Source organism: Orbicella faveolata, unplaced genomic scaffold (genome assembly GCF_042242905.1).
Source record: "Orbicella faveolata isolate gen_17 unplaced genomic scaffold, um_ofav_v1 contig_47, whole genome shotgun sequence".
Lineage (NCBI taxonomy): Eukaryota > Metazoa > Cnidaria > Anthozoa > Scleractinia > Merulinidae > Orbicella > Orbicella faveolata.
Window position 1 is genome coordinate 14,062,431 of NW_028301577.1, and position 13,405 is coordinate 14,075,835.

General features: G+C 42.4%; 1 protein-coding gene across 9 annotated transcripts in view; it reads left to right on the forward strand.

Annotated features, from left to right (window-relative positions):
* The window catches only part of LOC110054242 (uncharacterized), a 28,777-nt gene extending 15,622 nt beyond the window's left edge, over nucleotides 1–13,155 (forward strand). For 5 of the 9 annotated variants that reach the window (XM_020760597.2, XM_020760595.2, XM_020760598.2 and 2 more), the window contains 3 exons: nucleotides 3,781–9,336; nucleotides 9,745–10,602; nucleotides 11,990–13,155. In XM_020760597.2, the coding sequence (XP_020616256.2) occupies nucleotides 3,781–9,336; nucleotides 9,745–10,602; nucleotides 11,990–12,043 (6,468 nt within the window). In that variant the 3' untranslated portion in view covers nucleotides 12,044–13,155. Of the gene's footprint in view, nucleotides 1–1,333; nucleotides 1,902–1,981; nucleotides 3,282–3,311; nucleotides 3,660–3,780; nucleotides 9,337–9,744; nucleotides 10,603–11,989 lie in introns of those variants that run through there. The other 4 variants (XM_020760602.2, XM_020760603.2, XM_020760604.2 and 1 more) reach the window with 4 other exon arrangements.
* The last annotated feature ends 250 nt before the right edge of the window (nucleotides 13,156–13,405 follow it).

Below are 13,405 nucleotides of genomic sequence, written 5' to 3' on the forward strand. Positions count from 1 at the left end.
TTACCGATGTCTGTCAGCTTCATGCTTTATAACCTTGCCACACTACCTTTAACAAATTTAACACAAATCTTCAGATCTTACTAGTTTTCATTCATTTGTTTTGCTCTCGGTAGTAAAACTGTTTAGTGTTGGTCAGGACGATTCAGCCACCCTTGCAGATCAGCCAGTGTTTTCTCATGACCTGCATGGCTGTCTATTTTGATATTTGCAGGAGAAATTATTCTTTGATCAGTTTAAGGACTGAAAAGGCTTTTGTTTTTCCTTATATGTCATGCAAAATGGCATCTTTGGTTGACTTTTGGTCAATATTTGTAGTCGATGATCATATTTGTATCAGTTTGCTTTCAATGGTTTCGTATTTTTCGATTTACTTCAAACACTCGGCCTGGGGGATGTCGCGTTCATATGACTGACATCCTTGACTTTCAATACAAGGACTTGGCCTCGTTGAATCCTGACAAATTTTGATGCTCTGATATCTTGGCGCTGAGCAGCAGCAGTCATTTCCCAACTTCTACTCCATTGACTTCGGTGTCAACCAATAGAAAACTACAACAACAAAGGAAATCGCTTTAGCTGTTCAACAATAGTAAACATCATTTACAGTTATACATCTGTCTTTATATGCAAAATCACATTTTCAGTCAAAGATTTATTTTCATTGATATTGATTCACGCAAGTCCAGTATGAAGACAATTCAAACAATATTTGGTTGATATATTTGTTGTTAGTTACGAGAAGATACAATGAAGTCATGTTGAGTTAGTAACATTCTTTTCGCTGATCTATATTTTGTCGCCAAGCAAGTGTGGACAGAACGTCTGTATATTGTTGTTTTGTATTAATCATATTTTTTTTAAGTAAAGACTCGGACAAAAATCGTAACAATTTTATCAAGTGGTGTTCTATTTTTTGTAAAGAGAAGCAAAGGTCGAAATCATGTGACATATTTTAGCAGGCACTCGTTCGTCAGGTAATGGCTGTGACAGCTACGATGACCGCAAAAAATGATAGTTTTAAGAGAATAATTTAGACATCTCTGCGTAAACAGGGTTCATTATTTCGAAGCTTCTTTGCAAACCTATGTATGAGTAAGCATCCTGTTACAAAAACTAATTGATCATGAACTAGATGTTAGCAAACTGTAACATTCGCTAGAATTAAGTTGTTGTTGACGCCATTTGCGTTTCACAGACCCTCTGAATAGTTTCTAGTCGTCTTCCTCCATGATAGAGGTAGCAGTCCAGAATACTTTTACAACCTTTACAGGTATCTTATACAATTAGAAGCTTTTAGCTTTCTTCCTTTTGTTTTTTTAATTAGTCTGAATTAAGTTTGTATTTATTTTTTTCATTTCTATTTATTTATTTACGTACGATATTTGTTTGTTTGTTTGTTTGTTGGTCTTCCCGCTATCAAAATGTTGAGATGTTAATGATTTTTCAGAGAACTATTATGTGTGGTATGATGCATGTGACAAGACCACACGGGACCCACTCGGGACCTGCACGAGACCCGCGCTGAGCACGCAGGTTGCGGTGCCCATATTGATTTGTTATGAGGTAACAAGAGGCTGAGCTGTCGAGGTTAATTTCAGTTCACAGGGATTAGATCTGATATGAACATTAGGGGCAGTCTACAGAGTTAATCCTAAGTGTATTTCCGCGAAAAAATGTGGAACAAATGGCCCGCCACTAGATAAGCTTTAAACAACTGTCAGGCCGATCACGAAACACGGAGACGTCAGAAACACGGTAAAGCAAAGACATTTGAACAATATGGAGTAAAGGATCTTCATGAGAACAATACTGGCAGACTCACAGCATGTCAAAAGTATGTCTGAGAACGCTAAAAAGTCAACTATCGACCAACAATACGTTATTACACCCTAACAGTATAGGTAATGAAGATTACTTGTATTGTATAAGTATTGTTACTGGTTAATTGTTGGGCTTCAGATTCGTTATTTACTTGATTTCCTATAGTAACAAGTAATGCAGAATCAAAAGAAAATCAAGTGTTATCACGCGTGCATTAGCGCGCAAAAATATTAGGCTCAGGAAGTTCGACAAGAGGTATGTAAAAATAACACGAGCGATCAAAGTGTGGTATAAAACTTGATATCGCCTGTTATCTTACTACAAAGCAGGGTTTCGGAATTTGAACTTTTTTCACTCTAGTTTTGTTTTGTTTCCCAGCGATCAATTACGTCGTTTACCGGTGGATTGAATTGCTACCACTAAGTACTCAGTTCCTTGTACATTATTTTCCGCATCTTCGTACAGTCACCAGGAGTACCGAAATAGCTTCTTGTCAACGGGTTTAAGGTTAAGAAATCACTCAGCATGCAGCTGTTTTTTATTTTATTTATAACTAAGAATGGAATATCGGTTTAGGAGGCCCATACATCCCGGAATAGGCCCAATATTGTATATTGTCGGCGCCGATTTTCTGCTTGGTGGAGGTCTATTTTAAGAACTGATACACAAGTTGACCTTGTACGTGATGTACTTGGCTTTTTCCCTGGGAGTGGCTTCAACTTTCATGGAATCAGTTAGAAATTGTTAAACTGCTGTAAACCACGTTCAGCTCAAGTCACGTTCCTTTCGGCCCTAAGAACAATAGATATGAAAATAATAAATAACGTCTCAAGCACAAAAAGATAATTTGATGCTATTGTCTCGGCTTGTGCTGTTGTGTTCATTTCTGCATGAGCTGGTCACGGGTAAACTTTTGATTTCTTGCGTAATTCAATGACAGTATTTTTCAAAAAAGTTTCACGACACGCGGGAACTGTTTGCTGAAAGGTTTGACCTCTCGAGAGTGTTCCTTCTGAGCTGCTAACACGTTTCGAATTTCCTGTTCTGATCTTGTTATATGAAAGTCCAATGGAAACAGTCACGGGAATATAATACGCATTTAGATGAATAGTGAGTGAATATGACTCGACATACCAGCCATTCAGCCGGATGTTTTATTTACCTCTCATCATATGTGCGGGCCAATATCAAGCTTAACACGCTGCCGAATAGTGTGGTATTGTTGGTAAATAATTGAAGTGGGTGATATCTGCTTACTTATTTGTTCTCGGCCAGTATTGCTGTACTAAGTGATAGCAATATTGCGTGTTTCATCGAGCGTAAATAAACGCGGAGACGACAACGTGCGAGCCGTTTACGGCAAACTCGTGTCAGTAAAATGTTTGATCAGATGGAACTCAAGCTTTTGCGAGGCTAATTGCTACAGCGTTCCTTGCATCTCTAGAGCTACTAAGTTTGAGGTAATGTTAGTGTTGTCTTTTCAGTGTGCGAAGCTCTGATTCAACATTTCATATGGAGGTGCCGGTAGCTAGATATCAGACAAAATACTGATAATACGGGTTTCAAGTGGCTCTTAAATGTGATATTGATTGAGGAACAAGCAGATATTGAAAGCTGTCATTACTGATAGAGCTACAGTAGTGAGTTAAATAGTTTTGTTTCCATAATAATTCATCTAAAAATCAGTCTTTTGTGTCGCTTGCGTTAGTACAATGTAGAAGCCTGATTAGATCCTGTAAATTACTCAGTTTGCGACCTCTGTGTTAGTACGAAACTGACTCCACAGTAGTAAAATGCTGTTCGTGCGTAACTCCTTTTATCACAACATGCTAAGCCAGGTGTAGCTACCTATTTTACAGATTGTGCTTAGTGATTTCTGTGCTGAAGTGACTCAGCAGTTACTATGCGTAACAGGTAAATATTTCCTTTTTAATGTCTTTCTTTTTCAATTCTTTTCAGCTCAAGTCAGGGGAACCTTGCGTGAGTTCAGGAAATTCGACGGAAGACGAGAAAGATCTACCAAGAGACAGTAGTATTAAGACTGAACACGAGGTTTCCTCGCGCGGCGATATGTCAAGCTATTACTTTTCCTCGCACTTGCATCCACGTGATGGAGCTAAACCACGAGGAAGGCCCACGTTCAGCCACAGGTCCAAGTCAAGTGGAGATAAACGTGGTCGAGGGACCAGCAGACCCGCGGCTCGCCCGGTTGTTCGGGAAAGGGATCCCTATCCTGATCGAAACTCAGAATTTGACCCCAGTCAGCAGCGCAAAAACTCACACCATTTTCAGAGACATAGTAGCGAGGTTTCACGCCATTCGGGGCGCTATGGCTCCCCTGTGCGGAACGCAAGACTCGTGGAAGATTCCGAGGGAAGAAAATTATCCCCGGCCAGTGACCCGGGAAGTAAAAGATACCAACAAATAGATGAGAATAAAACAGCTAAAGTTATTTCCCATCGGCGTGACGCGCCGCGGGAAAAACAGAGACTCACCCAGGATTTAGCACGACAAAAGAGATTACTCAGTGAAGATATTGCGCGCGCTGAACTCTTGCAACGCGAACAACTCACGAAGAAATTTGCCGATATCTTCGAAAACAAGAAAGACGGCCTTGGGACGGACAGGGCGGTTGTGGAAGTGGACGACGAGAAGGTTTGCAGTGAAAACTGTCACGAGCAGCTGTGTCACGACGGAGACAAAGAGTGTAGTCATTCTATGTATGAGCGATGTTACGGTGACCACTCCCCTGAGTACAATAATGAACATGCAAACCAGGAGAAGAAAGATATTGTTTGTAAACTTCCAGTCGAGCGGGAGTCGTTATTTGATAGATTTATGCGCAGAGGAACGGTACAGGAAATGAAAAACATCGAATTTGTAAATGAGAGTAAAATTGAAGTCAAAGGGATTCGGTACAAAAACAACGCAGGTACAAGCCCGTCTCAGTCTGAGGACGCCGTAACTGAAGGAGTGCAATGCAAAGCAGACAACGTCACCAATCGACCTGAATTTGAACCGTTAAAGTTTGAGAATGTTTCTGATGACGAGCTTACTTTTAGCGATGCCGATATAGAAAAGGCTGTTGTGGAAGATAGAAAAAGTTCGGACGACGAACTTAAAACAAATGGTGGAAGCCCAACTTATACAAAGACCTTTAGCTCCACCGAAAACGGACTGGATTCTGCGTCGGAAACAAAATGCAATGGATTAGAAGAAAATTGCGACTCGATAGATTCGCCATCGAAAACCGACTTGTTTTCCAAAGAAAGCTTGATGAACAATCTTGGGTACATGTCTTGTGAGTGCCCTAGTGAGGAAGGAAATTCGAACGGTGATGATAAAACTACCAAGAGTAGCTCTATGTGTGACAGCATGGATTATCTACAACCTAATGACCCAGATCACAGCAGTATCAAAAACTCGAAAATTGCGCGCTTGATGGACGAGCCCGACATGCAGTGCGAGCACTCTAGTAAACATGGCAATGATTGTGAGCCACAGAAAACTAATGAAGTTTCTTCGTGTGGTGTTGTAGATGAAATAAACAATGGAAATGACATTGAAAACGAGAACTCAGATTTGTGGAACCATCGTCCCTACGGTCTTGAAGTCAATGACAGACAGTCGACAGACCCTAGCAAAAACGAATGTTCGGAAAAGGAGACTAAAAAGCAAGCACCTTACAGAGTGGGAATCCTAGAAAGCAAAGCTGGAAAAGAAAATTTTGAAGTTAAGGACGTTCAAGGGAAAGGAACCTCACAGAACAATTCATTTAATGTCGAACAAAATTCAGAAAATATCGCTAACGAATCGGAACTTTCAAACATCGAAGGTATGTCGGATGCTGGTGAACTCAGTGAACCCGAGGGTGGAGCACCAGTGCCCCGCGGCAAAATTAAGAAAAAGAAGCGCAAAAAACCGAAAGGCCACAAGAACATTCATAAACCAGTTTTGAATAACCCACGCCGGAAATCCAAGGCAAACAAAGCTCGTCCAGCTGTTAAAGATGCTAATTCAAGTAAAGCAATCAAGCAGCTTGATTCTGAAAGCGACGATGACACACTACGTAGCAAGAGTAAAAACGTATGTGAAGCACCACAGCAGGCGGCGGCAGTGGAAGGCAAGGGGCTCTTGGAACTTATTGACACTCCAAATGCGTGTAATGAGTTAATGACTTCAAGAGGTTCTCCTAGTCACGGGTCAGAAGATAAGGATATAGATAACAATACTCTTAGAGAGACCGATTCAACTACTATCCAAGAAAGTGGTCAGATTGAAAACGATGACGGGAACGTAAAAAGCGGTGAACGACGATCGCTTTCTCCGAACGAAGAATGCTATCGCGCAGAGAATACTATTGAGGAGGTTGTTGCCATGGGGACTGTTGGCTCAGACAACTATGATAGCGCGCAGGAATTGAACGCAGACTCACAAAGAAGCGCAATGGAGGAAGATGGAAAAAGGGAACAAGCCAGGAAAGAAAAACGAATCGGAAAAACGAAACGAAAGAGCGACGAAAAGGAAAGAGATAGAGAAAGATCCACACCGCCTCATCTTATCAGCCAAAACCGTTACGCGCGAGATCTGCCGAGACACAACTGGCTTGTGGAGCGGCTACTGCAGCAGAAAAAACTGTGCGCCGAGGACACCCTGCAGCATGCAATAGATACAAACGACGAGCAAGACAGGGAAGATAACCAAGCTGGCAAAGAAGACGAGCTTTCTCACTCAGGAGAAAAAGAGAACGAGACTGATAAAGAAAACACAAGAACGTCACCTGATGATTTTGCCGAGCAACCTGAAGTCGGTGGCACGTTTTCTCCGAAACAGCAGAGTGATCACGAAGATCCAGCAAGTTCTCCAAGGGATGGCTTTCAAAATGAACTTCATAAGAGTTTTTTACGAAGAAGTTTTCCACCTAATGTACCTAAAACATTACCTCGATTAAAGCCTTCCTCGCCTGACGCCAGTGGTGGAAATGACAGTGGTTTTAAGTCGATCGAAAGTAAACCTCCACCACCGCCTTTAAAACACGCTGTGCCATCAAAGGAAGCCTCTGGGTTAGAACCTTTACCTAAACTGAGAAAAATTGTGGATGACAAAGGAAGTACAGAAGAACCGCAAGAGAAAGAGTCATTTACGTCAGATAATCAACGGGGTAGCGAACCTGCTACAATTGAAACAGAACAACCGCGCAAAGTCATCAGTCCTATTGAGATTCTAGATGATGATGAAGAGAAAAAGAAACGTACCTTTGAAGACAAGGTAAACATTGGCGACGCTTCACAAGCAAGCCATGAACATTCTACCTCCAGATCTAATGATTCAAGCCTAAAAGAGGGACGGAAATCACCGGTAAAATCATTAAGCGGTTCTTCACCTGACAGAGTGACGTATTTCTCCTCAGCAAAGAAGCCTTTCGGTACGGTGAATCCTACGATTCCAGGGAGTATGAAGGATAAATTTGGTCGACCTATGCACATCCCACCCCATCGCGCCGCCATTTTGATTCCAGTCGTACCAATGCATGATGGGAATGGTATGCCCATTTCACCTGGCCTCGGTCCTACATCTCCGCATTTGAAAGGCTATTCTCCCAGAACATTTACTCCGCATCTTCTTACCCACAGTGCAGCAGTACCTGGGCCGGGTATGTTTGGAAATCCCTTGTCCCAAGCAGGGCGATATCCTGCAACCAACTGTGGACATCATGTGCCCGGCAACATGAAGTCTGGGATACCATGCAAGCGGGACGTGAACTGTCCTTTTCACGGCAACAAGCCGAGAGGTATTCACTCCGGAATTCTCGATATTCCAAGCCATCATGGTCCGATGCATCCCTTTGGACCTCACAGTCATGATCATTTATCTGCAGTTATGTCACGTGAACGTCGAGAGTGCGATAAAGGCCAATGCCGGCAACCAGACTGTCAAGCATACCAACCAGATAAGCAATCACCACCCAGTAGAGACACTCTGGGGGACAAATCGGTCCTGCAAACACCGAAAGTGGTGAAGCCTATCGCACATGTCCCAGGAAAGCGACCTCCATTGATGCTGTCTCATCTTCAGCAAATTGGAAAGCATTCCCCTTCTACTCTGAGAGAACTGGAAGCTTTGCACGAGGAAAAAGCTCGGCGCTTTGGAGGTGATCTTATGCGTTCTCCTCATCAACTCCAGAAGTCTCCTGAAAGGTCCCCCAGGGAACTTGTCGTACCTAACATACCCCCATTGTATGAGCGGAGACCCCTTCATCAGCCACTTACCTTGTCTGATCTCAACCGCAGAAGAGAGGAAGAAATGTTGAGGGTGAAGGTGGATGAAGGGTTAAAATCCAAGACACTCCCTGGGGAATTAATGCTCTCCGGTCTTCCTTCACCTTCACGTGGACCGGCTAAGTTGACAACACCACCGCATTCAAAAGATCCGAGTTTGATCTGTCCTGGACGAGGATCCAGCTCGGCCACTTCACCTGTAGAGAAGAGGGACCAGACAATTTCATTACGACGCCTTGTAGAGGAGAGGGAACCCAGCTCTATCATGAGTGAGTTTCTCAAACCTGGACCCCCACGCCTTCGATCGTTAGATGAAGCAGATATAAGACTGCCATCTGAGCGGCTGAGGCGTGAAGAGCTGAGCAGAGGACCTAGCTCGTCCCTTGTAAGGATGCAGTCAGCCAAAGATGCGGTCACACACTCTGGAAAGTTATCGGATGGCAAAGAAGGGCTGGGTCCTCGAGGGATAGAGCTTTTAGGAAAAGCTGGCCGTCTAGAAAGAGACCGAAATACGGAGTCATTACACGGAAATTCTAATATCGTCAACCCAGGTCTTCGACTGCTTGATGATAGAACGAGACAAAATGGGAACAGGGAGGGACAACGCTCCAGAGAACACCTCAGCCCCGAAACGGAACAAAGGCTTCGCTTGGAGCTGTCAGGAGAGCACAAGGCGAGAAGCAGGAGTTTGGAGAAAGACACAAGAATGGAACTTAGAGACAAAGAGCGCCCCGAAGATCGCTTACTGGTACGTGCTGAGGACGATAACGGTAGGTCAAGAATGCCATTTGAGCTCTCACCACCTCTCCGTCACAAAGTGTATCCAGACAGATCATTCCTGGCCAGCGCGAGTATTCCAGGTAGGATAGATCCCCGGATGGCCACTCTGCACGAGTTGGAGATGCACAGGCGCGGAGAAGTAATTCGAGCGTCGGAGCCTTCACACCGTGAGCTACTAAGTAGAATGGCTTCATCCTTGCCTGTCACCAAGGGTGGCTCAACCATGGTAAAATCCATCTTTGTGCGACCAGATGGTTCGTTAGAACGGAGAGGCCCTGACTCCGCTCGACTGCCCTCCGAAGTTCATGTTTATTCCCCACCGACTTCCCTTGCCTCTCGAGAGTATGGGCTGATCATGAATTCACGGCAGGCCATGGAGCGACTGGCTGCCGCAGCAGGAAAACCAGAAAGTCACTTAGCAGATGTTGGAAAGGACTTACCGCCCCATATCAAACAGGTTAGTTCACGGAGGAGTAGAAAATGAAACAATTTGCCCCTTTCCTAACTGTTCATAAACTTCTTCTGGTTTCACTGGGACGTTCTCCTATATTGACGAAAACTACTCCAAAATTCAGCTTGGATTTGAAGTGTTTTGTCACTCATGTCAGTCTGTTGCAGTTAAATTGCGTAATTGAAATTTTGCTGCAGCAGTGAGTAGACACCCGCAAAGAAACTCGTGCTATTAGAATTAAAGTTAATTCTTAATAAATAGTAGTAAAATCACTAAGGTCTTTAGAGCGGTTGAAGAATATGAGAAAATAGCAACTGTTGTCCTGTCGATTCACTATTATTTATTTCTCCGACAGGATATTGAACGTTTGTTTACTATAGATTATTTACTATTTACTGTTTACTTCTCTAACAGGATATTGAACGTGAGCGAGAGCGAGAAAGACAACGATTGAGTCTAGAACAAATTGAAGCCAACAGAAGACTTCTTCACGCAGAACTTAAAGACAAAGTGAACCCACTGGTATTTAGCAAAGATCATCAACTCAGAATGGAACAAAAGCGAGATCACATGGACGCAATGAGAGTGCGAGACAAACGAATGGCTGACCGTGAGCGCCTACTTTTCATAGAGAGAGTTGCACAGGAAAGAAAGAGAAGATTTAGTGAAATTGACTCTCATAGCGGAATTCTCATGCGTCATTCTTCGCCTCCGCAGTACAGTCATGGCGCCGAACGTGAAGAGTATGAAAGAGTAAAAAGACTTAAACTCAGTGCGTCTTCGGTTTCCTCTTCTGCTTCAGGTCAACACTCTAAGCACTTGAGTCCCAGTGCACTCAGCTTGGAAAGGAAAGAGGCACACATATCGAGTCCCAAAGACCTTATAGTGAACTCAGCTTCTCAAGTAAGGGATAAACTAAACGAATCGACAGACACCAGAGTCAGTCGTCCGCGAGAAAACGAACTGGTTAGCAATACATCAAACAATGCGGCAATATTTGAACGAGATTCTCTATGGCATCGCAATCGCGAGCAACCGGTTCGCTCGCACGGAGTAATTGATCGGAAAAGAGCTGGAGTACATCCGGGAGCGGCACTACACGGGTTTGTGCAGCCTAAAGGAGGACCACTCATACCCCAACGGGAGGAAAGTAAAGGCGGCGCTGGCAGAGCAGAAGACGACGGAGTGAACCGGTGCTCAGTGTGCAAGCGTGATGCCTCGTTTCTGTGTTCTGGCTGTCAGGCGGCCTGGTACTGCAGCTCCGAGTGTCAGGTGAGCATACAGAGGTTAAAGTAGAACATCGGACAAACTTGACTTAAATTATCTCTTATGATTATTACTATTATTATTATTATTATTATTATTATTATTATTATTGATATTTACAAATATTTATAGGAGCGGTTTTCATTTTAGTGTCGCATGAAATTAGCATTTGCCTTGGTTTTGCATTGCAAGGTCTTACTACGCTTAGCGATTGGTTGACTCACGCCACCTTCTCAACCAACCAGAAGTAAAACCAAAACCAATTGTGACTCACTCGTGCACGTATTCTAGCGCTTAGCACTGTCTATACGTATTCGCTTAAAGTTTCGATTGGTTTACTGGATTGTCTGCGTCCTTTCTGATTTGCCAGAGTGGCAACTTGGGTTCTGAGTTAAAAACTGAAGGGTTGCCATTTACGGAATCAAGAATGAGGAACTTTATTTGGATTCTTATTATCTCTACAAAGTGTTAATCACTTGCGCACTCGTGTGAATAGACCCTTTGCACGATCCGGTCACATGGTACGGAATTAATTATGCTGGGACGCAAGTTACGCAGTGGGACTTCCAAAACAAAGGAATTCGTACCAGTCCAGCCCGACTTTCCTTTGTTTTGGAAGTCCCACTGCGTAACTTGCGTCCCAGCGTAATTAATTCCGTACCATGTGACCGGATCCTGCAAAGGGCCTATTCTTGTTGTTACGCTTCTCACTTTCCAAATTTGCTGTCCAACCAGCATTGAGCATAGTTAAAGGCATTTATCGGATATTTTCGTATATTTTGTTAACAGAACTTTATTTGGATTCTTATTATCCCTACAAAGTGTTAATCACTTGTGCACTCGTGTGAATTCTTGTTGTTACGCTTCTCACTTTCCAAATTTGCTGTCCAACCAGCATTGAGCATAGTTAAAGGCATTTATCGGATATTTTCGTATATTTTGTTAACAGAACTTTATTTGGATTCTTATTATCCCTACAAAGTGTTAATCACTTGTGCACCCGTGTGAATTCTTGTTGTTACGCTTCTCACTTTCCAAATTTGCTGTCCAACCAGCATTGAGCATAGTTAAAGGCATTTATCGGATATTTTCGTATATTTTGTTAACAGAACTTTATTTGGATTCTTATTATCCCTACAAAGTGTTAATCACTTGTGCACTCGTGTGAATTCTTGTTGTTACGCTTCTCACTTTCCAAATTTGCTGTCCAACCAGCATTGAGCGTAGTTAAAGGCATTTATCGGATATTTTCGTATATTTTGTTAACACTTATGGTATTAATACAGCGGGTGATACTGATTTTCCCAAAAGAAAGTATTCCAGATGTAGTTCTGTTGATGGAATGATGGCTCCGTATACCTGACTAATACAGGCGCTGGTTTCAATCTTGCAGCTGTCTGCTTGGGGAACACACAACAGAGAATGCAGCCAGAATAAGCGACAGTAAATGAAACTTCACTTCGCTGCACCTTCTCTCCAAGACTTCTCATTGGTGGTCAAGCACATTACTGAAAGAGACAGTTTGACTCACAGTCACACCAGTTTATTTAATTAAATTATTTAAAAGTAAGAAAATTCCTTTCTACAATGGTCGAAAGATTGGATAAACCGATGCTTAGTTCACTTTGACCTAGCCGCTCATCAAGAATAGGACGAAACGTTTGAGAACTGGTGGAAATTGTGACAAAATGAGGCAAAGTTGACCCGAAATTTAGGTTTCCTTAGTACTTAGTACAATTCTAAGTTAGTATTATCAATACTCCCAGTGATAATTTGTTTTGTTGCACTGGTTTGCATAATTAACCCTAAATCAGGGCGTGAACTTCATTTCCATTAAGCGGGTTATTAGGCGTTTTAAAAGAGATATTCTTAGTGGCTCCTTACGAAGCACAAGCGATTTTGAACAAAGTGATTTTCGCGAGGTTTTCTGAACGAACTGTTCTATTCATTCATTCTCTTCGAAACCTTATAATGACTATAATGTCTATAGATTTTATGAAAGAGGAAAAATTTTTAAATTCTTTTCAATCCACCGGTGATGGTGATAAAGATGAAATCAGAAATTTTACCGCGAGGAGAAACACGCCTCAATTTTTCCAGACGAGATGCGCGAAAACAAATCATATAAGTAGCGCGAATTCCTTAGATTTTTATAACAGAAAATTAATTAATAACCGGCACAGCATTTGACGCAGAGTAAAAGAAAAATTGATCTTTTTAAGAGAACTTTAGTTGCCAAACTGCAAGTTCACTAATAGTCATTACTAATGAGCCATACATGAGACTGTAGGCCCACAATGCATTACTAGGAAGGCTTTCAGTTTTCTCTTTCTTGCCTTTTTGAATTAATGTAAGTAAGTCGTTAAACGAATTTCGAAACATTAATTTATGTCAACACTTATATTTATGTAAGCCTTAAATTATGTTGGATTATAAGTGTAAAGTTTTTAGCAAAATGTATTTATTTCTGGACACAAATTTGTGCCTGTGGCGGATATGATGTACAAAGAAAAAGGATCAACGCCATTTTAACAAATAAATCCTTTGCATTTTAAAGCCTGGGGTTTGTCAAGATATTATTGGTTTCTGGTTGTGATATTTAATGAGACAAGGTCACACTATTTTTGGAGATTGTTGGACTTAAACTGGATTTGTGTTGGCAAGGGGAACATGTCATATCTGTCATATCTGATCTCTGTTGTCCGACCTTGCCTTAGACTACGAGTAGTTCGTCTTTCGCTCAGTCCATCGTGCGAGACGCCAGAGAAAACCGCGAGGAAACAATGACCGCGCGAAATCCTGGGGGCGA